At 45.6% G+C, this 26,603-nt stretch overlaps 2 protein-coding genes across 3 annotated transcripts in view; one reads left to right on the top strand and one right to left on the bottom strand.

Annotated features, from left to right (window-relative positions):
- Positions 1–7,951, top strand: part of LOC116371239 (probable G-protein coupled receptor 19) — a 36,709-nt gene extending 28,758 nt beyond the window's left edge. Inside the window, exon 2 of the mRNA XM_031820099.1 lies at positions 4,726–7,951. Coding sequence (XP_031675959.1) covers positions 4,856–6,163 — 1,308 coding nt within the window. The 5' untranslated portion in view covers positions 4,726–4,855 and the 3' untranslated portion in view covers positions 6,164–7,951. The remainder of the gene's footprint in view (positions 1–4,725) is intronic.
- A 15,436-nt stretch (positions 7,952–23,387) lies between these two features.
- LOC116352691 (cAMP-responsive element-binding protein-like 2) lies at positions 23,388–25,903 on the bottom strand. Of its 2 annotated transcripts, XR_004208908.1 has the most exons (4): positions 25,621–25,874; positions 25,182–25,379; positions 24,515–24,878; positions 23,388–24,466 (listed from the first exon to the last, which is right to left on the bottom strand). XR_004208908.1 is itself a non-coding variant. In XM_020455157.2 (3 exons), exons 1-3 carry the CDS (start codon positions 25,633–25,635, stop codon positions 24,747–24,749), a joined length of 345 nt encoding a protein of 114 aa, XP_020310746.2. In that variant the 5' UTR covers positions 25,636–25,903; the 3' UTR covers positions 23,388–24,746. The 2 variants fall into 2 exon arrangements, 1 of the variants encoding a protein (XP_020310746.2); XM_020455157.2 differs by having other exon boundaries at positions 23,388–24,878; positions 25,621–25,903.
- Between the last annotated feature and the right edge of the window lie 700 nt (positions 25,904–26,603).

Below are 26,603 nucleotides of genomic sequence, written 5' to 3'. Positions count from 1 at the left end.
GTTATTGTCCTGCTGAAAGGTGAATTCATCTCCCAGTGTAGATGTGGCCTTGTGTTTTAGGTTATTGTCCTGCTGAAAGGTGAATTCCTCTCCCAGTGTAGATGTGGCCTTGTGTTTTAGGTTATTGTCCTGCTGAAAGGGGAATTCATCTCCCAGTGTAGATGTGGCCTTGTGTTTTAGGTTATTGTCCTGCTGAAAGGTGAATTCATCTCCCAGTGTAGATGCGGCCTTGTGTTTTAGGTTATTGTCCTGCTGAAAGGTGAATTCCTCTCCCAGTGTAGATGTGGCCTTGTGTTTTAGGTTATTGTCCTGCTGAAAGGTGAATTCCTCTCCCAGTGTAGATGTGGCCTTGTGTTTTAGGTTATTGTCCTGCTGAAAGGTGAATTCCTCTCCCAGTGTAGATGTGGCCTTGTGTTTTAGGTTATTGTCCTGCTGAAAGGTGAATTCCTCTCCCAGTGTAGATGTGGCCTTGTGTTTTAGGTTATTGTCCTGCTGAAAGGTGAATTCCTCTCCCAGTGTAGATGTGGCCTTGTGTTTTAGGTTATTGTCCTGCTGAAAGGTGAATTCCTCTCCCAGTGTAGATGTGGCCTTGTGTTTTAGGTTATTGTCCTGCTGAAAGGTGAATTCCTCTCCCAGTGTAGATGTGGCCTTGTGTTTTAGGTTATTGTCCTGCTGAAAGGTGAATTCCTCTCCCAGTGTAGATGTGGCCTTGTGTTTTAGGTTATTGTCCTGCTGAAAGGTGAATTCCTCTCCCAGTGTAGATGTGGCCTTGTGTTTTAGGTTATTGTCCTGCTGAAAGGTGAATTCCTCTCCCAGTGTAGATGTGGCCTTGTGTTTTAGGTTATAGTCCTGCTGAAAGGTGAATTAATCTCCCAGTGTAGATGTGGCCTTGTGTTTTAGGTTATTGTCCTGCTGAAAGGTGAATTAATCTCCCAGTGTAGATGTGGCCTTGTGTTTTAGGTTATTGTCCTGCTGAAAGGTGAAATCCTCTCCCAGTGTAGATGTGGCCTTGTGTTTTAGGTTATTGTCCTGCTGTAAGGTGAATTCCTCTCCCAGTGTAGATGTGGCCTTGTGTTTTAGGTTATTGTCCTGCTGAAAGGTGAATTCATCTCCCAGTGTAGATGTGGCCTTGTGTTTTAGGTTATTGTCCTGCTGAAAGGTGAATTCCTCTCCCAGTGTAGATGTGGCCTTGTGTTTTAGGTTATTGTCCTGCTGAAAGGTGAATTCCTCTCCCAGTGTAGATGTGGCCTTGTGTTTTAGGTTATTGTCCTGCTGAAAGGTGAATTCATCTCCCAGTGTAGATGTGGCCTTGTGTTTTAGGTTATTGTCCTGCTGAAAGGTGAATTCCTCTCCCAGTGTAGATGTGGCCTTGTGTTTTAGGTTATTGTCCTGCTGAAAGGTGAATTCCTCTCCCAGTGTCTGGTGGAAAACAGACTGAACCAGGTTTTCCTCTAGGAGTTTACCTGTGCTTAGCTCTATTCCGTTTAATTTAATCCTTAAACATAAAGTCCCTAGTCCTTGCCAATGATAGGAATACCCATAACATGATGCAGCCACCACCATGCTGGACAATATGAAGACTGGTACTCAGTGGATTTGCCCCGAACATAACACTTTGTATCCAGCACATCAAGTGAATTTCTTCAACAAACATTTTTCAGTGTTACTTTAGTTCCTTATTGCAACAGGAAGAGTGTTTTAGAATATTTATTATCCTGTACAGACTTCCTTCTTTTCACTCTGTCATTTAGATTAGTATTGTGGAGTAACTACAATGTTGTTGATCCATCCTCAGGGTTTCACAGACATTAAAACTCTCTGTCATTTAGATTAGTATTGAGGAGTAACTACAATGTTGTTGATCCATCCTCAGGGTTTCACAGACATTAAAACTCTCTGTCATTTAGATTAGTATTGAGGAGTAACTACAATGTTGTTGATCCATCCTCAGGGTTTCACAGACATTAAAACTCTCTGTCATTTAGATTAGTATTGTGGAGTAACTACAATGTTGTTGATCCATCCTCAGGGTTTCACAGACATTAAAACTCTCTGTCATTTAGATTAGTATTGAGGAGTAACTACAATGTTGTTGATCCATCCTCAGGGTTTCACAGGCATTAAAACTCTCTGTCATTTAGATTAGTATTGTGGAGTAACTACAATGTTGTTGATCCATCCTCAGGGTTTCACAGACATTAAACTCTGTAACTGTTTTAAAGTCACCATTGGCCTCATGTTGAGCGGTTTCCTGAGTGAAGAAGGACGTCTGTATCTGTCTATGTGCCCTTGAGCAAGGCACTTCACCCTCATTTTCTCCAGGAGCGCCGCACTCCGATGGCTGACCTTGTAAAACAACACATTTCACTGCACCTTTCTGGCGTATGTGACAACAAAACAATATTATTATTTATTTTGTAGTCTGAGTGTGTTGATACACCACCCGACGTGTATTTAATAACTGCACCATGCTCAAAGGGATATTCAATGTCTGCTTTTATTTACCCATCTACCAATCGGTGCCCTTCTTTGTGAGGCATTGGAAAACCTCCCTGGTCTTTGTGGTTGAATCTGTATTATAAATTCACTGCTGGACTGAGAGACCTTACAGATAATTGTACATGTGGGGTACAGAGAAGAGATAGTCATTCATAAATCATGGGGCGGCAGGTAGCCTAGTGGTTAGAGTGTTGGACTAGTAACCAGCAGGTAGCCTAGTGGTTAGAGCGTTGGACTAGTAACCAGCAGGTATCCTAGTGGTTAGAGCATTGGACTAGTAACCAGCAGGTATCCTAGTGGTTAGAGCATTGGACTAGTAACCAGCAGGTAGCCTAGTGGTTAGAGTGTTGGACTAGTAACCAGCAGGTAGCCTAGTGGTTAGAGCGTTGGACTAGTAACCAGCAGGTAACCTAGTGGTTAGAGCGTTGGACTAGTAACCAACAGGTAGCCTAGTGGTTAGAGTGTTGGACTAGTAACCAGCAGGTAGCCTAGTGGCTAGTGTTGGACTAGTAACCAGCAGGTAGCCTAGTGGTTAGAGTGTTGGACTAGTAACCAGCAGGTAGCCTAGTGGTTAGTGTTGGACTAGTAACCAGCAGGTAGCCTAGTGGTTAGAGTGTTGGACTAGTAACCAGCAGGTAGCCTAGTGGTTAGAGTGTTGGACTAGTAACCAGCAGGTAGCCTAGTGGTTAGAGTGTAGAGGCGGCAGGGTAGCCTAGTGGTTAGAGCGTTGGACTAGTAACCAGCAGGTAGCCTAGTGGTTAGTGTTGGACTAGTAACCAGCAGGTAGCCTAGTGGTTAGAGAGTTGGACTAGTAACCAGCAGGGTAGCCTAGTGGTTAGAGCATTGGACTAGTAACCAGCAGGTAGCCTAGTGGTTAGAGAGTTGGACTAGTAACCAGCAGGGTAGCCTAGTGGTTAGAGCGTTGGACTAGTAACCAGCAGGTAGCCTAGTGGTTAGAGTGTAGAGGCGGCAGGTAGCCTAGTGGTTAGAGTGTAGAGGCGGCAGGGTAGCCTAGTGGTTAGAGCGTTGGACTAGTAACCAGCAGGTAGCCTAGTGGTTAGAGCGTTGGACTAGTAACCAGCAGGGTAGCCTGGTGGTTAGAGTGTAGAGGCGGCAGGTAGCCTAGTGGTTAGAGTGTAGAGGCCGCAGGGTAGCCTAGTGGTTACAGTGTTGACCTAGTAACCAGCAGGTAGCCTAGTGGTTAGAGCGTTGGACTAGTAACCAGCAGGTAGCCTAGTGGTTAGAGTGTTGGACTAGTAACCAGCAGGTAGCCTAGTGGTTAGAGCGTTGGACTAGTAACCAGCAGGTAGCCTAGTGGTTAGAGCAGGTAGCCTAGTGGTTAGAGCGTTGGACTAGTAACCAGCAGGTAGCCTAGTGGTTAGAGCGTTGGACTAGTAACCAGCAGGTAGCCTAGTGGTTAGAGCGTTGGACTAGTAACCAGCAGGTAGCCTAGTGGTTAGAGCGTTGGACTAGTAACCAGCAGGTAGCCTAGTGGTTAGAGCGTTGGACTAGTAACCAGCAGGTAGCCTAGTGGTTAGAGCAGGTAGCCTAGTGGTTAGAGCGTTGGACTAGTAACCAGCAGGTAGCCTAGTGGTTAGAGCAGGTAGCCTAGTGGTTAGAGCGTTGGACTAGTAACCAGCAGGTAGCCTAGTGGTTAGAGCGTTGGACTATTAACTGAAAGGTTGCAAGAGCTGACAAGGTACAAATCTGTCGTTCTGTTACCTGAACAAGGCAGTTAACCCACTGTTCCCAGGCCGTCATTGAAAATAAGAATTTGTTCTTAACTGACTTGCCTGGTTCAATAAAATAATTTATAAATCATGTTGAACACTATCATTGAACACAGTGAGTCCATGCAGTTTATTGTGTGACTTGTTGAGCACATTTTGATTCCTGAAAGTATTTAGGCTCCTTACCATAACAGAGAGGTTGAATACTTATTGACTCAATACATTTCAGCTTTTCATTTTTAATTGACATTATGGGGTATTGTGTGTAGGCCAGTGATTTGATCCATTCTAATCCATTTTTTAATGCACAACAAAATGTGTCAAAAGTCCCGGGGTGAGAATCCTTTCTGAAGGCATCTTATTTCCATGAACGTCCTCTTCCATACAGGTATATATCATATACAATGCAGATGCTATTATTTATTATCTACCGTTTAGTAAGTTTTTCATGTCTCCTCCATCTCACAACATCTTGTTTGTGTGTTTGTCTCTGCAGGTCTCCTGTGGTGCTGTCTCCACAGGTCTCCTGTGGTGCTGTCTCTGCAGGTCTCCTGTGGTGCTGTCTCTGCAGGTCTCCTGTGGTGCTGTCTCTGCAGGTCTCCTGTGGTGCTGTTCCCGGTAGCGGCATGGTCTACGCCCAATCAACAGACACCATCAAGCCCTCCCTCCTGCCCCTCCTCTCCCCCTCCTTTACCCTCCCCATGACCTTTAACCTCTCAGACAGGGGCAACACCAGTTCAGCGACACCCTCCATCTGGAACCACGACGCCCTCTCCTCCTCCTCCTCCTCCTCCTCCTCTTCCTCCTCCGGCCTCCAGAACACCACCCAGGTGTGGTATGAACTCACCCCAGCGGAGGTGGCTGTTCTGGGGCTGGTGTTCAGTCTCCTGTGGTTGGTGTCCATCCTGGGTAATGTTCTAGTGTGTGTAGTGATCCACCGTAGCAGAAGGAGTCAGTCCACTACGAACTACTTTGTGGTGTCCATGGCCTGTGCCGACCTGTTGCTGTCCCTGGGCTGTGCTCCCTTCATCCTCCTCCAGGTGACCTGCGGGGGCTGGCCTCTCAGCGCTGCCGCCTGTAAGGCTGTTCGTTACCTGCAGCACCTGTGTCCTGGTGTCCAGGTGTATGTTCTGCTGTCCATCTGTGTGGACCGGTTCTACACCATTGTGTACCCACTGAGCTTCAAGGTGTCCAGGGAGAAAGCGAAGAGGATGATCCTGGCCTCCTGGATGTTGGACGCCGCTTTCGTCTCTCCCTGTCTTTTCTTCTACGGCTCGGAGGCGGTGGACGGGGGAGGGCACTGTGACTTCTTCCTGCCGGCGGGAAGCTGGGATGGCGTTCTGTACGGTTCCGTCCACCTGCTCCTGGGGTTCCTGGTCCCAGCTGTCCTCATCGTGTGGTTCTACCAGCGCGTGGTCCACTACATCTGGAGGATCGGCGCGGACGGACACACGGTCAGGAGAACCATGAACATCGTCCCCAGGACTAAAGTGAAGACCATCAAGATGTTTCTCATGCTGAACGTGGTGTTCCTCCTCACCTGGACTCCCTTCTATGTGGTCCAGGTGTGGCACCCTAGTGAGGCCCCGGGCCCCAGCAGACAGGGGGCTCTGGTGTTCTGCTGTGTGGTCTGGGTGTCGTTCAGCTCCGCCGCCTCGAAACCCTCGCTCTATTCCGTCTACAACGCTAACTTCAGACGCGGCATGAGGGAGACCTTCTGCACGTCCTCTATGAAGTGTTACCGTAGCAACGCCTACACCATCACCGCCAGCTCCCGCATGGCCAAGAGTAACTACGTGGGCGTGGTGGATATCCCCGTGGCGACCAAGACGACGCTCACCAAAGACTCCGTCTACGACACGTTTGACCGCGAGGCCAAGGAGAAGAAGCTGGCCTGGCCAATCAGAGCCAACCCTCCCAACACCTTCGTCTGATGAGAGGGGAGGGAGACAGGGTTTAACTATCAATCAGAGCCAAACTTCCCAACAACCTTCGTCTGACGGGAGGGGAGGGAGACAGGGTTTAACTATCAATCAGAGCCAAACCTCCCAACAACCTTCGTCTGACGAGAGGGGAGGGAGACAGGGTTTAACTATCAATCAGAGCCAAACCTCCCAACAACCTTCGTCTGACGGGAGGGGAGGGAGACAGGGTTTAACTATCAATCAGAGCCAAACCTCCCAACAACCTTCGTCTGACGAGAGGGGAGGGAGACAGGGTTTAACTATCAATCAGAGCCAAACCTCCCAACAACCTTCGTCTAACATGTCTATGGTTCTGAATCCCCTGTCTGTCTGCTACAGTCTGTTAACATGTCTATGGTTATGAATCCCCTGTCTGTCTGCTACAGTCTGTTAACATGTCTATGGTTATGAATCCCCTGTCTGTCTGCTACAGTCTGTTAACATGTCTATGGTTCTGAATCCCCTGTCTGTCTGTTAACATGTCTATGGTTCTGAATCCCCTGTCTGTCTGTTAACATGTCTATGGTTCTGAATCCCCTGTCTGTCTGTTAACATGTCTATAGTTCTGAATCCCCTGTCTGTCTGTTAACATGTCTATGGTTCTGAATCCCCTGTCTGTCTGTTAACATGTCTATGGTTCTGAATCCCCTGTCTGTCTGTTAACATGCGTGTGGTAGGATGTCTATGATATGACCATGACATGGGGACAGTTAAGATTGTATGAATGGAAGAGGTTTTCTCAGGTAGAGCAGTCTGTTAACATAATCCTATAATTATATACATGGTCCTCATATGTCTATAACACATTGTACCATCTGTTATAACACATTGTACCATCTGTTATAACACATTGTACCATCTGTTATAACACATTGTACCGTCTGTTATAACACATTGTACCATCTGTTATAACATTGTACCATCTGTTATAACACATTGTACCATCTGTTATAACACATTGTACCATCTGTTATAACACATTGTACCATCTGTTATAACACATTGTACCATCTGTTATAACACATTGTACCATCTGTTATAACACATTGTACCATCTGTTATAACACATTGTACCGTCTGTTATAACACATTGTACCGTCTGTTATAACACATTGTACCGTCTGTTATAACACATTGTACCGTCTGTTATAACACATTGTACCGTCTGTTATAACACATTGTACCGTCTGTTATAACACATTGTACCATCTGTTATAACACATTGTACCATCTGTTATAACGTGTGATGTTGTTAATGCTGTTTTGTTGTGATCCCTGTGATTTTCATGGAGGCTGAAGCCTTGAGGTGTTTGGTCTGACAGACGGCCTTTAACTGGGCCCCTGAGCCACACGCCGATGGACGCAACAGACCAAGGACCTGATTGGTTGGCGATGGAGTCTCACCGCTAACTTCTAGTCTCATTGAAACGCTCTGCACCATCACTGGCCTTGACTGCTCTCACCTGTCACTGCCAGACCCTGACCCCTAACCTCTGGCCTCTAACCTCTGACCCCTAACCTCTGACCCCTAACCTCTGACTCCTAACCTCTGGCCCCTAACCTCTGACCCCTAACCTCTGACCCCTAACCTCTGACCCCTAACCTCTGACCCCTAACCCCTGACACTAAACCCAGCCTCTAACCTGCCAGACACTCTGTTAGTCTCTGTTAGTGTGTGAAACTACTGTCTGTACTGTGATTTAAATACTCATTGCTTTCTACTGATGAATACCTAATGAATAAAGCATCAGATGTGTATCCACAATGCAGCATTACTAGTGACAATGTGGACCTATTGTAAGATTTACCCAGATGTATAGCGACATCATACAAAAGGGCCAAATGAATCAGAATGTTATTGCCTGTATTTGAAGGATTGAAAAGGAATCTGCCTGAGAGAGATATACAGCTCAGTCTGTCCAGAGAGAGATATACAGCTCAGTCTGTCCAGAGAATGAGATATACAGCTCAGTCTGTCTAGAGAATGAGATATACAGCTCAGTCTGTCCAGAGAATGAGATATACAGCTCAGTCTGTAGAGAGAGATATACAGCTCAGTCTGTCTAGAGAGATATACAGCTCAGTCTGTCCAGAGAGAGATATACAGCTCAGTCTGTCCAGAGAGAGAGATATACAGCTCAGTCTGTCTAGAGAGAGATATACAGCTCAGTCTGTCTAGAGAGATATACAGCTCAGTCTGTCTAGAGAGAGAGATATACAGCTCAGTTTGTCCAGAGAGAGATATACAGCTCAGTCTGTCCAGAGAGAGATATACAGCTCAGTCTGTCTAGAGAGATATACAGCTCAGTCTGTATATAGAGAGAGATATACAGCTCAGTCTGAGAGAGAGAGATATACAGCTCAGTCTGTCCAGAGAGAGATATACAGCTCAGTCTGTATAGAGAGATATACAGCTCAGTCTGTCTAGAGAGATATACAGATATACAGCTCAGTCTGTCCAGAGAGAGAGATATACAGCTCAGTCTGTCCAGAGAGAGAGATATACAGCTCAGTCTGTCCAGAGAGAGATATACAGCTCAGTCTGTCTAGAGAGAGATATACAGCTCAGTCTGTCCAGAGAGAGAGATATACAGCTCAGTCTGTCCAGAGAGATATACAGCTCAGTCTGTCTAGAGAGAGATATACAGCTCAGTCTGTCTAGAGAGAGATATACAGCTCAGTCTGTCTAGAGAGAGATATACAGCTCAGTCTGTCTAGAGAGAGATATACAGCTCAGTCTGTCTAGAGAGAGATATACAGCTCAGTCTGTCTAGAGAGAGATATACAGCTCAGTCTGTCTAGAGAGATATACAGCTCAGTCTGTCCAGAGAGAGATATACAGCTCAGTCTGTCCAGATAGATATACAGCTCAGTCTGTATAGAGAGATATACAGCTCAGTCTGTCCAGAGAGAGATATACAGCTCAGTCTGTCTAGAGAGAGAGATATACAGCTCAGTCTGTCTAGAGAGAGATATACAGCTCAGTCTGTATAGAGAGAGATATTCAGCTCAGTCTGTCCAGAGAGAGAGATATACAGCTCAGTCTGTCTAGAGAGAGATATACAGCTCAGTCTGTCTAGAGAGAGATATACAGCTCAGTCTGTCTAGAGAGATATACAGCTTAGTCTGTCTAGAGAGATATACAGCTCAGTCTGTCTAGAGAGAGATATACACCTCAGTCTGTCTAGAGAGATATACAGCTCAGTCTGTCCAGAGAGAGATATACAGCTCAGTCTGTCTAGAGAGAGATATACAGCTCAGTCTGTCCAGAGAGATATACAGCTCAGTCTGTCCAGAGAGAGATATACAGCTCAGTCTGTCTAGAGAGATATACAGCTCAGTCTGTCTAGAGAGAGATATACAGCTCAGTCTGTCTAGAGAGAGATATACAGCTCAGTTTGTCCAGAGAGAGATATACAGCTCAGTCTGTCTAGAGAGAGATATACAGCTCAGTCTGTCTAGAGAGATATACAGCTCAGTCTGTCTAGAGAGATATACAGCTCAGTCTGTCCAGAGAGAGAGATATACAGCTCAGTCTGTCCAGAGAGATATACAGCTCAGTCTGTCTAGAGAGAGATATACAGCTCAGTCTGTCTAGAGAGATATATACAGCTCAGTCTGTCTAGAGAGAGATATACAGCTCAGTCTGTCTAGAGAGAGATATACAGCTCAGTCTGTCTAGAGAGAGATATACAGCTCAGTCTGTCTAGAGAGAGATATACAGCTCAGTCTGTCTAGAGAGAGATATACAGCTCAGTCTGTCTAGAGAGAGATATACAGCTCAGTCTGTCTAGAGAGATATACAGCTCAGTCTGTCTAGAGAGAGAGATATACAGCTCGGTCTGTCTAGAGAGAGAGATATACAGCTCAGTTTGTCCAGAGAGAGAGATATACAGCTCAGTCTGTCCAGAGAGAGATATACAGCTCAGTCTGTCTAGAGAGATATACAGCTCAGTCTGTATATAGAGAGAGATATACAGCTCAGTCTGAGAGAGAGAGATATACAGCTCAGTCTGTCTAGAGAGAGATATACAGCTCAGTCTGTATAGAGAGATATACAGCTCAGTCTGTCCAGAGAGAGATATACAGCTCAGTCTGTCCAGAGAGAGATATACAGCTCAGTCTGTATAGAGAGATATACAGCTCAGTCTGTCTAGAGAGATATATACAGCTCAGTCTGTCTAGAGAGAGATATACAGCTCAGTCTGTCTAGAGAGAGATATACAGCTCAGTCTGTCTAGAGAGAGATATACAGCTCAGTCTGTCTAGAGAGAGATATACAGCTCAGTCTGTCTAGAGAGAGATATACAGCTCAGTCTGTCTAGAGAGAGATATACAGCTCAGTCTGTCTAGAGAGAGATATACAGCTCAGTCTGTCCAGAGAGATATACAGCTCAGTCTGTCTAGAGAGAGATATACAGCTCAGTCTGTCTAGAGAGAGATATACAGCTCAGTCTGTCTAGAGAGAGATATACAGCTCAGTCTGTCTAGAGAGAGATATACAGCTCAGTCTGTCTAGAGAGATATACAGCTCAGTCTGTCTAGAGAGAGAGATATACAGCTCGGTCTGTCTAGAGAGAGAGATATACAGCTCAGTTTGTCCAGAGAGAGAGATATACAGCTCAGTCTGTCCAGAGAGAGATATACAGCTCAGTCTGTCTAGAGAGATATACAGCTCAGTCTGTATATAGAGAGAGATATACAGCTCAGTCTGTATAGAGAGATATACAGCTCAGTCTGTCCAGAGAGAGATATACAGCTCAGTCTGTCCAGAGAGAGATATACAGCTCAGTCTGTATAGAGAGATATACAGCTCAGTCTGTATATAGAGAGAGATATACAGCTCAGTCTGTATAGAGAGATATACAGCTCAGTCTGTCTAGAGAGAGATATACAGCTCAGTCTGAGAGAGAGATATACAGCTCAGTCTGTCTAGAGAGAGATATACAGCTCAGTCTGTCCAGAGAGAGATATACAGCTCAGTCTGTCCAGAGAGAGATATACAGCTCAGTCTGTATAGAGAGATATACAGCTCAGTCTGTCCAGAGAGAGATATACAGCTCAGTCTGTCCAGAGAGAGAGATATAATACGCTCAGTCTGTCCAGAGAGAGATATACAGCTCAGTCTGTCCAGAGAGAGATATACAGCTCAGTCTGTCCAGAGAGAGATATACAGCTCAGTCTGTCTAGAGAGAGATATACAGCTCAGTCTGTCCAGAGAGATATACAGCTCAGTCTGTATAGAGAGATATACAGCTCAGTCTGTCTAGAGAGATATACCGCTCAGTCTGTCTAGAGAGAGATATACAGCTCAGTCTGTCTAGAGAGAGATATACAGCTCAGTCTGTATAGAGAGATATACAGCTCAGTCTGTCCAGAGAGAGATATACAGCTCAGTCTGTCCAGAGAGAGATATACAGCTCAGTCTGTATAGAGAGATATACAGCTCAGTCTGTCCAGAGAGAGATATACAGCTCAGTCTGTCCAGAGAGAGAGATATAATACGCTCAGTCTGTCCAGAGAGAGATATACAGCTCAGTCTGTCCAGAGAGAGATATACAGCTCAGTCTGTCCAGAGAGAGATATACAGCTCAGTCTGTCTAGAGAGAGATATACAGCTCAGTCTGTCCAGAGAGATATACAGCTCAGTCTGTATAGAGAGATATACAGCTCAGTCTGTCTAGAGAGATATACCGCTCAGTCTGTCTAGAGAGAGAGATATACAGCTCAGTCTGTCTAGAGAGAGATATACAGCTCAGTCTGTCTAGAGAGAGATATACAGCTCAGTCTGTCTAGAGAGATATACAGCTCAGTCTGTCTAGAGAGAGATATACACCTCAGTCTGTCTAGAGAGAGATATACAGCTCAGTCTGTATAGAGAGATATACAGCTCAGTCTGTATAGAGAGATATACAGCTCAGTCTGTCCAGAGAGAGAGATATACAGCTCAGAATAAAATAAAATGTTGTCCTTTACCCCACATGGAGAGAACAGAACAGAGAGGATGTTGGGATAGTTGTTCAGATATATATATAAGAACTGACTGTTGTAGAGAGGACACTACAGGAGACAGAACGTTGTAGAGAGGACACTATAGGAGACAGAACGTTGTAGAGAGGACACTACAGGAGACAGAACGTTGTAGAGAGGACACTATAGGAGACAGAACGTTGTAGAGAGGACACTACAGGAGACAGAACGTTGTAGAGAGGACACTACAGTTAAGAGATAAGGCCTGAATATTCAACAGGTTCTGGACATGAATATTCAACAGGTTCTGGACATGAATATTCAACAGGTTCTGGTCAATTTTTTTCCCATTTAACACAGATTCAGTTTAACATTCCTTTTCTTTCCAGGAACCAATGACACGTCGTGTACACACTCACAGCATCGTGTACACACACACACACACAGCATCTTGTACACACACACACACACACAGCATCTTGTACACACACACACACACACAGCATCATGTACACACACACACACACACACACACAGCATCATGTACACACACACACAGCATCATGTACACACACACACACAGCATCGTGTACACACACACGCAGCATCATGTACACACACACAGCATCATGTACGCACACACACAGCATCATGTACACACACACACAGCATCGTGTACACACACACACAGCATCATGTACACACACACACACACAGCATCGTGTACACACACACACACACACACACACACAGCATCATGTACACACACACACAGCATCATGTACACACACACACACACACAGCATCGTGTACACACACACGCAGCATCATGTACACACACACACAGCATCGTGTACACACACACACAGCATCATGTACACACACACACACACAGCATCGTGTACACACACACACAGCATCATGTACACACACAGCATCATGTACACACACACACACACAGCATCATGTACACACACACAGCATCATGTACACACACACACAGCATCATGTACACACACACACAGCATCATGTACACACACACACAGCATCATGTACACACACACACACACAGCATCATGTACACACACACAGCATCATGTACACACACACACACACACAGCATCATGTACACACACAGCATCATGTACACACACACACAGCATCATGTACACACACACAGCATCATGTACACACACACACAGCATCATGTACACACGCACACAGCATCATGTACACACACACACAGCATCGTGTACACACACACACAGCATCATGTACACACACACACAGCATCGTGTACACACACACAGCATCATGTACACACACACACAGCATCATGTACACACACACACAGCATCATGTACACACACACACAGCATCGTGTACACACACACACAGCATCGTGTACACACACACACACAGCATCGTGTACACACACACACAGCATCATGTACACACACACATCATCATGTACACACACACACACACACAGCATCGTGTACACACACACACAGCATCATGTACACACACACACACACAGCATCATGTACACACACACAGCATCATGTACACACACACACACAGCATCATGTACACACACACACAGCGTCATGTATACACACACATGACAACGATGATACCCCGGCACAGGGGCCAAACAGGCAGGATATAACCCCACCCACTTTGCCAAAGCACAGCCCCCACACCACTAGATATATCCGTAAACCACCAACCTAGACGAGACGAGGCCGAGTCGAGACGAGGCCGAGTATAGCCCACGAAGATCTCCCCCACAGCACGAACCCGATCACGTCAGTGACTCTACCCACTCAAGTGACGCACCCCTCCTAGGGATGGTATGAAAGAGCCCCAGTAAGCCAGTGACTCACCCTTCCTAGGGACGGCATGGAAGAGCCCCAGTAAGCCAGTGACTCACCCCTCCTAGGGACGACATGGAAGAGCACCAGTAAGCCAGTGACTCAGCCCTCCTAGGGACAGCATGGAAGAGCACCAGTAAGCCAGTGACTCAGCCCTCCTAGGGACGGCATGGAAGAGCCCCAGTAAGCCAGTGACTCACCCCTCGAAGAGACGGTATGAAAGAGCACCAGTAAGCCAGTGACTCACCCCTCCTAGGGACGGCATGGAAGAGCACCAGTAAGCCAGTGACTCAGCCCTCCTCGGGACGGTATGGAAGAGCACCAGTAAGCCAGTGACTCAGCCCTCCTCGGGACGTCATGAAAGAGCACCAGTAAGCCAGTGACTCAGCCCCTGTAATAGGGTCAAAGGCAGAGAATCCCAGTGGAGAACAGTTACAGTCAGGGAGGGAACCTTTTTAATAATCAGGGTTACATGGAGAACAGTCAGGGAGGGAACCTTTTTAATAATCAGGGTTACATGGAGAACAGTCAGGGAGGGAATCTTTTTAATAATCAGGGTTACATGGAGAACAGTCAGGGAGGGAACCTTTTTAATAATCAGGGTTACATGGAGAACAGTCAGGGAGGGAACCTTTTTAATAATCAGGGTTACATGGAGAACAGTCAGGGAGGGAACCTTTTTAATAATCAGGGTTACATGGAGAACAGTCAGGGAGGGAACCTTTTTAATAATCAGTGTTACATGGAGGAACATCTGACCTCTCTGAAATTAAAATGGATGGTCCTCCCTTCAGTAAAATATATTTCACCTAAACCCTCCCTGAACAAGTGGCCCTCCCCTAAACCCTCCCCTAAACCCTCCCTGAACAAGTGGCCCTCCCCTAAACCCTCCCCTGAACAAGTGGCCCTCCCCTAAACCCTCCCTGAACAAGTGGCCTTCCCCTAAAACCCTCCCTGAACAAGTGGCCCTCCCCTAAACAAGTGGCCCTCCCCTAAACCCTCCCCTGAACAAGTGGCCCTCCCCTAAACCCTCCCTGAACAAGTGGCCCTCCCCTAAACCCTCCCTGAAAAAGTGGCCCTCCCCTAAACCCTCCCCTGAACAAGTGGCCCTCCCCTAAACCCTCCCTGAACAAGTGGCCCTCCCCTAAACCCTCCCTGAACAAGTGGCCCTCCCCTAAACCCTCCCTGAACAAGTGGCCCTCCCCTAAACCCTCCCTGAACAAGTGGCCCTCCCCTAAACCCTCCCTGAACAAGTGGCCCTCACCTAAACCCTCCCCTGAACAAGTGGCCCTCCCCTAAACAAATGGCCCTCCCCTAAACCCTCCCCTGAACAAGTGGCCCTCCCCTAAACCCTCCCCTGAACAAGTGGCCCTCCCCTAAACCCTCCCTGAACAAGTGGCCCTCCCCTAAACCCTCCCTGAACAAGTGGCCCTCCCCTAAACCCTCCCCTGAACAAGTGGCCCTCCCCTAAACCCTCCCCTGAACAAGTGGCCCTCCCCTGAACAAGTGGCCCTCCCCTAAATCCTCCCCTGAACAAGTGGCCCTCCCCTAAACCCTCCCTGAACAAGTGGCCCTCCCCTAAACCCTCCCCTGAACAAGTGGCCCTCCCCTAAACCCTCCCTGAACAAGTGGCCCTCCCCTAAACCCTCCCTGAACAAGTGGCCCTCCCCTAAACCCTCCCTGAACAAGTGGCCCTCCCCTAAACCCTCCCCTGAACAAGTGGCCCTCCCCTAAACCCTCCCCTGAACAAGTGGCCCTCCCCTAAACCCTCCCCTGAACAAGTGGCCCTCCCCTAAACCCTCCCCTGAACAAGTGGCCCTCCCCTAAACCCTCCCCTAAGACCCAAAATTATAATTAAAACATAGTGGACAGCAGTCTGCGTTGCCAAGCGCTATAGAAGTCAGTACTATTTGTGATGCTGAACTCGGTGCAAGTCCTGACTCTCCCATCTCCTCATTGGTTTATAGAAGCATATGTCCAAATGCCATCTCCTCACTGGTTTATAGAAGCATATGTCCACATGCCATCTCCTCATTGGTTTATAGAAGCATATACCCACATGCCATTTCCTTATTGGTTTATAGAAGCATATACCCACATGCCATCTCCTCATTGGTTATACCCACGTGGGTGATTGAAAGATGAACTCGGTCGGTCGGTTGTGGTAATACCTCTTGTGAAAGTTAGATGCCAATCGCCATATAAAGTCCAAAGAAGAAAACGCCTGGATGGAGGAGAGATGACTAGAAACGATTCGGTTGACCGTTTTATGTGTGGATTAATTGGAGTAAAGGACCTTGTGCATTTCAGGTAAAATAACAACCCAATGTTTATATAGCTCTGACACAGTTCCCCCTCAGACACCACCAAAACAACCACTATGTGGATTTGACAGCTCTGACACAGTTCACCCTCAGACACCACCAAAACAACCACTATGTGGATTTGACAGCTCTGACACAGTTCCCCCTCAGACACCACCAAAACAACCACTATGTGGATTTGACAGCTCTGACACAGTTCCCCCTCAGACACCACCAAAACAACCACTATGTGGATTTGACAGCTCTGACACAGTTCCCCCTCAGACACCACCAAAACAACCACTATGTGGATTTGACAGCTCTGACACAGTTCACCCTCAGACACCACCAAAACAACCACTATGTGGATTTGACAGCTCTGACACAGTTCACCCTCAGACACCACCAAAACATCAGCTATGCGGGTGTCAGCTATGCGGGTGTCAGCTATGCGGGTGTCAGCTATGCGGGTGTCAGCTATGGGGGTGTCAGCTATGCGGGTGTCAGCTATGTGGGTGTCAGCTATGCGGGTGTCAGCTATGCGGGTGTCAGCTATGCGGGTGTCAGCTATAGTGACCAATAAGTAGTGACCAATAGGTACTGGGTTGTGATTGGTTAGTGTTTTAATTTACTCAACAAGTAGTGACCAATAGGTACTGGGTTGTGATTGGTTAGTGTTTTAATTTACTCAACAAGTAGTGACCAATAGGTACTGGGTTGTGATTGGTTAGTGTTTTAATTTACTCAACAAGTAGTGACCAATAGGTACTGGGTTGTGATTGGTTAGTGTTTGAATTTACTCAACAAGTAGTGACCAATAGGTACTGGGTTGTGATTGGTTAGTGTTTTAATTTACTCAACAAGTAGTGACCAAGGAGTGATCGAACCGTGTCTCAAAAGCAGCAGAAATGTCTGTTACAGCTATACACGTGTTGTTGTTAGTAAGGTCTATAGGCTCCAACACAAAGCCCTCTTGTTGTTAGTAAGGTCTAATTCAAATGAAGACTGTTTACATGAATCTCTGATTTGCCTCCATTCAGCACCTTGAGCTGTCCATTTCTGATTGATTGTGTCGCGGCTGCTGCTTCAAATTTCAACACAATGTAAGTTACTAGAATTCGGTTTATTGTCGGGTCAATACATACATGGGCAGGAAACATATTGTTTTTTAATAATAATCTATTATAGTAGTAGCCAGCTATCAAAGTTGACCTCCGGTCCTCCTTCTCATCTTCTAACGTTGCTCTGTGCTTCTCCCAGCATGCACTTCGTAGCCTATAGGATCATTTGATTGAGACCACACTGAATAGCCTATAGGCGCAATTGATATTGTGCTCCCAGCAAAGAATCAGAGATGAGGGGCAGCATCAGAACACACAAAGAATCAGAGATGAGGGGCAGCATCAGAACACACAAAGAATCAGAGATGAGGGGCAGCATCAGAACACACAAAGAATCAGAGATGAGGGGCAGCATCAGAACACACAAAGAATCAGAGATGAGGGGCAGCATCAGAACACACAAAGAATCAGAGATGAGGGGCAGCATCAGAACACACAAAGAATCAGAGATGAGGGGCAGCATCAGAACACACAAAGAATCAGAGATGAGGGGCAGCATCAGAACACACAAAGAATCAGAGATGAGGGGCAGCATCAGAACACACAAAGAATCAGAGATGAGGGGCAGCATCAGAACACACAAAGAATCAGAGATGAGGGGCAGCATCAGAACACACAAAGAATCAGAGATGAGGGGCAGCATCAGAACACACAAAGAATCAGAGATGAGGGGCAGCATCAGAACACACAAAGAATCAGAGATGAGGGGCAGCATCAGAACACACAAAGAATCAGAGATGAGGGGCAGCATCAGAACACACAAAGAATCAGAGATGAGGGGCAGCATCAGAACACACAAAGAATCAGAGATGAGGGGCAGCATCAGAACACACAAAGAATCAGAGATGAGGGGCAGCATCAGAACACACAAAGAATCAGAGATGAGGGGCAGCATCAGAACACACAAAGAATCAGAGATGAGGGGCAGCATCAGAACACACAAAGAATCAGAGATGAGGGGCAGCATCAGAACACACAAAGAATCAGAGATGAGGGGCAGCATCAGAACACACAAAGAATCAGAGATGAGGGGCAGCATCAGAACACACAAAGAATCAGAGATGAGGGGCAGCATCAGAACACACAAAGAATCAGAGATGAGGGGCAGCATCAGAACACACAAAGAATCAGAGATGAGGGGCAGCATCAGAACACACAAAGAATCAGAGATGAGGGGCAGCATCAGAACACACAAAGAATCAGAGATGAGGGGCAGCATCAGAACACACAAAGAATCAGAGATGAGGGGCAGCATCAGAACACACAAAGAATCAGAGATGAGGGGCAGCATCAGAACACACAAAGAATCAGAGATGAGGGGCAGCATCAGAACACACAAAGAATCAGAGATGAGGGGCAGCATCAGAACACACAAAGAATCAGAGATGAGGGGCAGCATCAGAACACACAAAGAATCAGAGATGAGGGGCAGCATCAGAACACACAAAGAATCAGAGATGAGGGGCAGCATCAGAACACACAAAGAATCAGAGATGAGGGGCAGCATCAGAACACACAAAGAATCAGAGATGAGGGGCAGCATCAGAACACACAAAGAATCAGAGATGAGGGGCAGCATCAGAACACACAAAGAATCAGAGATGAGGGGCAGCATCAGAACACACAAAGAATCAGAGATGAGGGGCAGCATCAGAACACACAAAGAATCAGAGATGAGGGGCAGCATCAGAACACACAAAGAATCAGAGATGAGGGGCAGCATCAGAACACACAAAGAATCAGAGATGAGGGGCAGCATCAGAACACACAAAGAATCAGAGATGAGGGGCAGCATCAGAACACACAAAGAATCAGAGATGAGGGGCAGCATCAGAACACACAAAGAATCAGAGATGAGGGGCAGCATCAGAACACACAAAGAATCAGAGATGAGGGGCAGCATCAGAACACACAAAGAATCAGAGATGAGGGGCAGCATCAGAACACACAAAGAATCAGAGATGAGGGGCAGCATCAGAACACACAAAGAATCAGAGATGAGGGGCAGCATCAGAACACACAAAGAATCAGAGATGAGGGGCAGCATCAGAACACACAAAGAATCAGAGATGAGGGGCAGCATCAGAACACACAAAGAATCAGAGATGAGGGGCAGCATCAGAACACACAAAGAATCAGAGATGAGGGGCAGCATCAGAACACACAAAGAATCAGAGATGAGGGGCAGCATCAGAACACACAAAGAATCAGAGATGAGGGGCAGCATCAGAACACACAAAGAATCAGAGATGAGGGGCAGCATCAGAACACACAAAGAATCAGAGATGAGGGGCAGCATCAGAACACACAAAGAATCAGAGATGAGGGGCAGCATCAGAACACACAAAGAATCAGAGATGAGGGGCAGCATCAGAACACACAAAGAATCAGAGATGAGGGGCAGCATCAGAACACACAAAGAATCAGAGATGAGGGGCAGCATCAGAACACACAAAGAATCAGAGATGAGGGGCAGCATCAGAACACACAAAGAATCAGAGATGAGGGGCAGCATCAGAACACACAAAGAATCAGAGATGAGGGGCAGCATCAGAACACACAAAGAATCAGAGATGAGGGGCAGCATCAGAACACACAAAGAATCAGAGATGAGGGGCAGCATCAGAACACACAAAGAATCAGAGATGAGGGGCAGCATCAGAACACACAAAGAATCAGAGATGAGGGGCAGCATCAGAACACACAAAGAATCAGAGATGAGGGGCAGCATCAGAACACACAAAGAATCAGAGATGAGGGGCAGCATCAGAACACACAAAGAATCAGAGATGAGGGGCAGCATCAGAACACACAAAGAATCAGAGATGAGGGGCAGCATCAGAACACACAAAGAATCAGAGATGAGGGGCAGCATCAGAACACACAAAGAATCAGAGATGAGGGGCAGCATCAGAACACACAAAGAATCAGAGATGAGGGGCAGCATCAGAACACACAAAGAATCAGAGATGAGGGGCAGCAGCAGAACACACATATATACAGAATATATATAAATATAGCCTAATAAGCAACAAACAACAACAACAACAAAAAATAGACATATTGACATTTGAATTACACGACCCTCCTCTGGACTAGATTTGATTACATGACCCTCCTCTGGACTAGATTTGATTACATGACCCTCCTCTGGACTAGATTTGATTACATGACCCTCCTCTGGACTAGATTTGATTACATGACCCTCCTCTGGACTAGATTTGATTACATGACCCTCCTCGGGACTAGATTTGATTACATGACCCTCCTCGGGACTAGATTTGATTACATGACCCTCCTCTGGACTAGATTTGATTACATGACCCTCCTCTGGACTAGATTTGATTACATGACCCTCCTCTGGACTAGATTTGATTACATGACCCTCCTCTGGACTAGATTTGATTACATGACCCTCCTCTGGACTAGATTTGATTACATGACCCTCCTCTGGACTAGATTTGATTACATGATCCTCCTCTGGACTAGATTTGATTACATGACCCTCCTCTGGACTAGATTTGATTACATGACCCTCCTCGGGACTAGATTTGATTACATGACCCTCCTCTGGACTAGATTTGATTACATGACCCTCCTCTGGACTAGATTTGATTACATGACCCTCCTCTGGACTAGATTTGATTACATGACCCTCCTCTGGACTAGATTTGATTACATGACCCTCCTCTGGACTAGATTTGATTACATGACCCTCCTCTGGACTAGATTTGATTACATGACCCTCCTCTGGACTAGATTTGATTACATGACCCTCCTCTGGACTAGATTTGATTACATGACCCTCCTCTGGACTAGATTTGATTACATGACCCTCCTCGGGACTAGATTTGATTACATGACCCTCCTCTGGACTAGATTTGATTACATGACCCTCCTCTGGACTAGATTTGATTACATGACCCTCCTCTGGACTAGATTTGATTACATGACCCTCCTCTGGACTAGATTTGATTACATGACCCTCCTCTGGACTAGATTTGAAAATATATATATAATCCTCCCATTGGCTGAAGTTGAAAAAGACCCTGCCCCATTGTCCTCCAGGTAACATTCTGAACATGTTGATCCTTTCCTTAGTTGTATCTTTTCTCTGTTTTAACATGGAGGACAGCAGGAGGCTGCCTACACAGGGCATTCAGGAAGTATTCAGACCTCTTGACTTCTTCCACATTTTGTTACGTTACAGCCTTATTCTAAAATGGATTCAATTGTTTTTTTGCCCCCTCTTCAATCTACACACAATACGCCATAATGACATCACAATAGCTCATAATGACATCACAATACGCCATAATGACATCACAATACCTCATAATGACATCACAATACGCCATAATGACATCACAATAGCTCATAATGACAAAGCAAACACAGGTTTTTTGTTTTTGTTGTTGTAAGTATTCAGACCCTTTACTCAGTACTTTGTTGAAGCACCTTTGGTAGTGATTACACCCTCTAGTCTTCTTGTGGTCTGACGCTACAAGCTTGGCACACCTGTATTTGGGGAGTTTCTCCCATTCTTCTCTGCAGATCCTCTCAAGCTCTGTCAGGTTGGATGTGGAGCGTCGCTGCACAGATATTTTCAGGTCTCTCCAGAGATGTTCGATCGGGTTCAAGTTCGGGCTCTGGCTGGGCCACTCATTCAGAAAATTGTCCTGAAGCCACTCCTGTGTTGTCTTGGCTGTGTGCTTAGGGTTGTTGTCCTGTTGGAAGGTGAACCTTCGCCCCTGTCTGAGGTCCTAAACGCTCTGGCGCAGGTTTTCATCAAGGAGCTTTCTCTCCTGACTATTCTCTCAGAATGTCGCTGAAAAACATCCCCACATCATGATGCTGCCACCACCATGCTTCACCGTAGGGATGGTGCCAGGCTTCCTCCAGACGTAACGCTTGGCATTCAGGTCAAAGAGTTCAATCTTGGTTTCATCAGACCAGAGAATCTTGTTTCTCATGGTCTGAGAATCCTTTAGGTGCATTTTGGCAAACTCCAAGCAGGCTGTCGTGCCTTTTACTGAGGAGTGGCTTCCGTCTGGCCACTGGTGGAGTGGAGTGCTGCAGAGATGGTTGTCCTTCTGGAAGGTTCTCCCATCTCCACAGAGGAACTCTGGAGCGATCATCGGGTTCTTGGTCAACTCCCTAACCAAGCCCCTTCTCCCCCAATTGCTCAGTTTGGCCGGGCGGCCAGCTCCAGGAAGAGACTTGGTGGCTCCAAACTTCTTCCATTTAAGAATGATGGAGGCCACTGTGTTCTTGGGGACCTTCAATGTTGCAGACATGTTTTGGAACCCTTCCCCAGATCTGTGCCTCCACACAATCCTGTCTTGGAGCTCTATGGACAGTTCCTTTGACCTCATGACTTGGTTTTTGCTCTGACATGCACTGTCAACTGTGGGACTGTATATAGACAGGTGTGTGCCTTTCCAAAGACATGTAATTTACCACAGGTGGACTCCAAGTTGGAGAAACATCTCAAAGATGATCAATTGAAACAGGATGCACCTGAGCTCAATTTCAAGTCTCACAGCAAAGCGTCTGAATTTTGAAAAATGAACAAACATTTCTAAAAACCTGTTGTCATTATGGGGTATTGTGATGTCATTATGGGGTATTGTGATGTCATTATGGGGTATTGTGATGTCATTATGGGGTATTGTGATGTCATTATGGGGTATTGTGATGTCATTATGGGGTATTGTGTGTAGATTGAAGAGAAAAATATATCATTTAATCCATTTTAGAATAAGGCTGTAATGTAACAAAATGTCAAGCAGAATGAATGTCTATTAATGAGTGTCTGAGTGTCAAGCAGAATTAATGTATATTAATGAGTGTCAGACAGAATGAGTGTCTATTAATGAGTGTCAGACAGAATTAATGTATATTAATGAGTGTCAGACAGAATGAATGTCTATTAATGAGTCCTTATTTAATTTCCTTAGGACAATAGAATCATCATTTGTAAACCAAAACAGGTACAGGCTACTATATTTTGGTTGCATTATGGTGAAAGAACATGAGTCGTCTAGGCCTCGATTAGATACCACATGATACAATGTAATGTTACTGAAAGACAACATAGGTGGAGCAATGCCTCAGCAGCTTCTGTTCTGGTAAGGACGTGTCCCCATTCTAGCCTTTCACACAAACAAGAGACTTGAACATCTCTACAAAATGGGAAAGATCTTTCTTTTGTCTGTCAGACCTTCTATACGTTCTACAACATCACACTACAAAACCGGGGAAAAAGGGCTTTCTGTGATCCAATACAAATATATAAATAAATTCAACATACAGTGCTGTATATCATTACATCATCTCTGCAGATACATGACATCTTTTCTGCTATGACAAGATATACATGTCCCCAATGGTGCCCTATTCCCTATATAGTGCACTACTTTAGACCAGGGCTCTATTTAGGGAATGGAGTGCCATTTGGGATGTTACCATAGTTCTGCTCCTTTCCCAACACAAACTAACCAATAAAAGGTCAAAGAGTAATTCCTTATTTGAAGGTGAATATGTGCTTTGTTTTGTCTGAATGGCCAGGTAGGACATGCACAGCCTAAACCCTTTCACTTCTTCTGTCCTGGTTTCATCCATGTACCATTAAACACTTCCTCAATTCTCACACGTAGAAGCTAAAACATGGAGATTAACATAGACTGTTCAATAATACTGCTGTCTAAAGCTGCAGCTAATAACATCTCACATTACTAACATTAACGAATCCAAGAGTTGCAATAGTGAACCACGCATGATAAATCAGGCCAGTAAATGTGGATTACAACTGTAAATAATACGAGCTATTACTCTGAAGGTCCTCCAGCGTTAGTAATGATATGTGTCTCTGACAGTTCTGTTGCTGTGCGTCTCCTCTAGAGGGGGAGGGGCTGAAACAGACAGACCGGTGAGACACCTCTTCACTCTCTGTCACAGAGGCCTTATACAGTGGAGCGGTCTGGCATGACACTGAGTACCTACTGCCTAGCTCTGGTCTGGAATCTTTCATTAGACAGACTGAGTACCTACTGCCTAGCTCTGGTCTGGAACCTTTCATCAGACAGACTCGCTCTGGGTCGTATTCACCAGGGCAACAAACGGAAGCAAACGGGATGGAAAAAGGGGGTAGGTATTATATGAACACCCTGTTTTCTGTTGCACAACATTTGATATAATTTCCCTAATGAATACAACCCAGGGCTGCCACCTCTAACAAACTGACAGTCAGACTAGTTCTGGTCTGGCACTCCCAACACATTAGCTCTGGTTGCTGTTCTTGGAGCTCTTGGTGGAGGAGCTCTGAGGAGGCTTCTGTTCATCTCCCGTCAGTAGGGCCTTTATCTCAGACGGGATCTTCCCCTGGTCCATGGCTGTACACCACTGCTTGTACTGAAGGAGAAACCAACAGAGTTAGATGACAGAGTTGGCTGCAAAAAAAAAGCTGTGGTCTGGAAACACCTATTAAGCTACACAACACAGCAGCTTGTTTAGAATGTTAGCTATATTAGTGATGTGACTGTCAGTGTCTCCAGAAGTTTCTACAGGATAGACTAGGCCTTTATTCAAGAGGCAGGTAAAGAAAATAATTATCATTTTGTGAAATATCGTCGGATTTTTCAACACCAAATGAGTGGTTTAGATAATTGACGGGAATAGCTGGTGCATTTAGGAAGAACGGGGTGATGTAGTCACCATCTCCAGCTCCTCCCTCAGGGCGCAGATGGCCCTCTCCTTGCTGGACACGAGTTCCTCTAGGTACTGATACCGGAGCTTCTTCCTGGCTCGGCACTCCCGGGCGCTCTGCCTGCTCCTCTCCAACTTCGCTTTCAGATCAATCTTAGCGGGTTTACGGCCTCGTTTACCGGGTTTCTTGACTTTACCTCCCACCATCTATCGCGATAACGGCAGAAAGAAAACACAGTGCCTTGTTATTCAGAGACTATAGTTAGTGCACCAGTATCTAACCTCTTGTTAGAGAAGCAAACACCAATTGTTTTCATCTGAGATCGTTGTCTGTGTAAAGACAATTCCCCCAATAGTAACAATACACCAGAAAAGCATTAACATACATGACTGATTTAAGCCCAAAAACATGTTTAGCTAGTTAAACAACATGAAGAGAACCACATACCTTGCTGTCATCCATTTTGGTCAACACAAGCTATCTATCGAGGGCTGCTAGTGACGCAAATTCGACAGTTCTCAAGATGGATGCCGATCAAATGAAGAGAAGTTGTGGATTATAAAAATATTATTTCACAAATCAACACATTTTCTTAAAAGGAAACATTCCTGCAGCTTCGTGTTCGACAGCGTTTTGTTGCACTTTTCCTACTCCAATGTTTTTAGCACAGTGACGCTTCCTGTTGTGGTAACTTCAGACCGAACCCTCTTCGCTAGGGATTCTGGGACTTTGTGTTTTTTTGCGTGACTCAATCAAAATGAAGTTCACTGCATACCAGGGGCATGAAAACTACAACTAACATCAACCATTACGAAAATATGGGCGGAACCAAATAATATTCTATCAAATGGGGGCCGTGAGAGGATCCTTGTTCTTTTCATAATAAAGCTATACAGTTTTAAACGCTAACGTTTTCTAACGTTTTCACTTTGCAGTATAAGGGCAGTATCAGTCTGGAGCAAGTCATTATAGTGTGTATATTTATGGTAAGATATTCTCAATTACATACACAACCGGTCAAAAGTTTTAGAACCACCTACTCATTCAAGGGTTTGTCTTTATTTTTTACTATTTTCTGCATTGTAGAATAATTGTGAAGACATCAAAACTATGAAATAACACATATGGAGTCATATAGTAACCAAAATAGTGTTAAACAAATCAAAAAATATTTCAAAAGGCACTTGCACATCTGAGCTATCTTTTTTTTGCAGGTGATGGTGTCACTGATCTTTAATGAGCTTTACGTATCGGCCTCACGGCCTTCCTCAGACCTCTTGTGAGTTGTTTAAATTAGCACCCTTATGTAGACCTAGCCACACCCACGTCCGTTCCATAGAATTGGGTTGGAGTCGAGGGAAAACAAATAAGTGTTACCAAATATAACAATATTAATTTCATAAATATTCAAATAAAGTGTGTACATAAAA

The sequence above is a fragment of the Oncorhynchus kisutch genome, unplaced genomic scaffold, assembly GCF_002021735.2.
Source record: "Oncorhynchus kisutch isolate 150728-3 unplaced genomic scaffold, Okis_V2 scaffold3040, whole genome shotgun sequence".
NCBI classification, from domain to species: Eukaryota; Metazoa; Chordata; class Actinopteri; order Salmoniformes; family Salmonidae; genus Oncorhynchus; species Oncorhynchus kisutch.
The sequence above is the reverse complement of the archived record's forward strand: the minus strand, read 5'-3'. Positions and strand labels throughout refer to the sequence as shown.

What these genes read in the sequence shown, in the direction of transcription:
- LOC116352691 (XM_020455157.2), bottom strand. An exon ending in TGAGGGAGGAGCTGGAGATG is followed by an intron (nt 24,879 to 25,181) that starts GTGACTACATCA and finishes TTTCTCCTTCAG; the next exon opens with TACAAGCAGTGGTGTACAGC.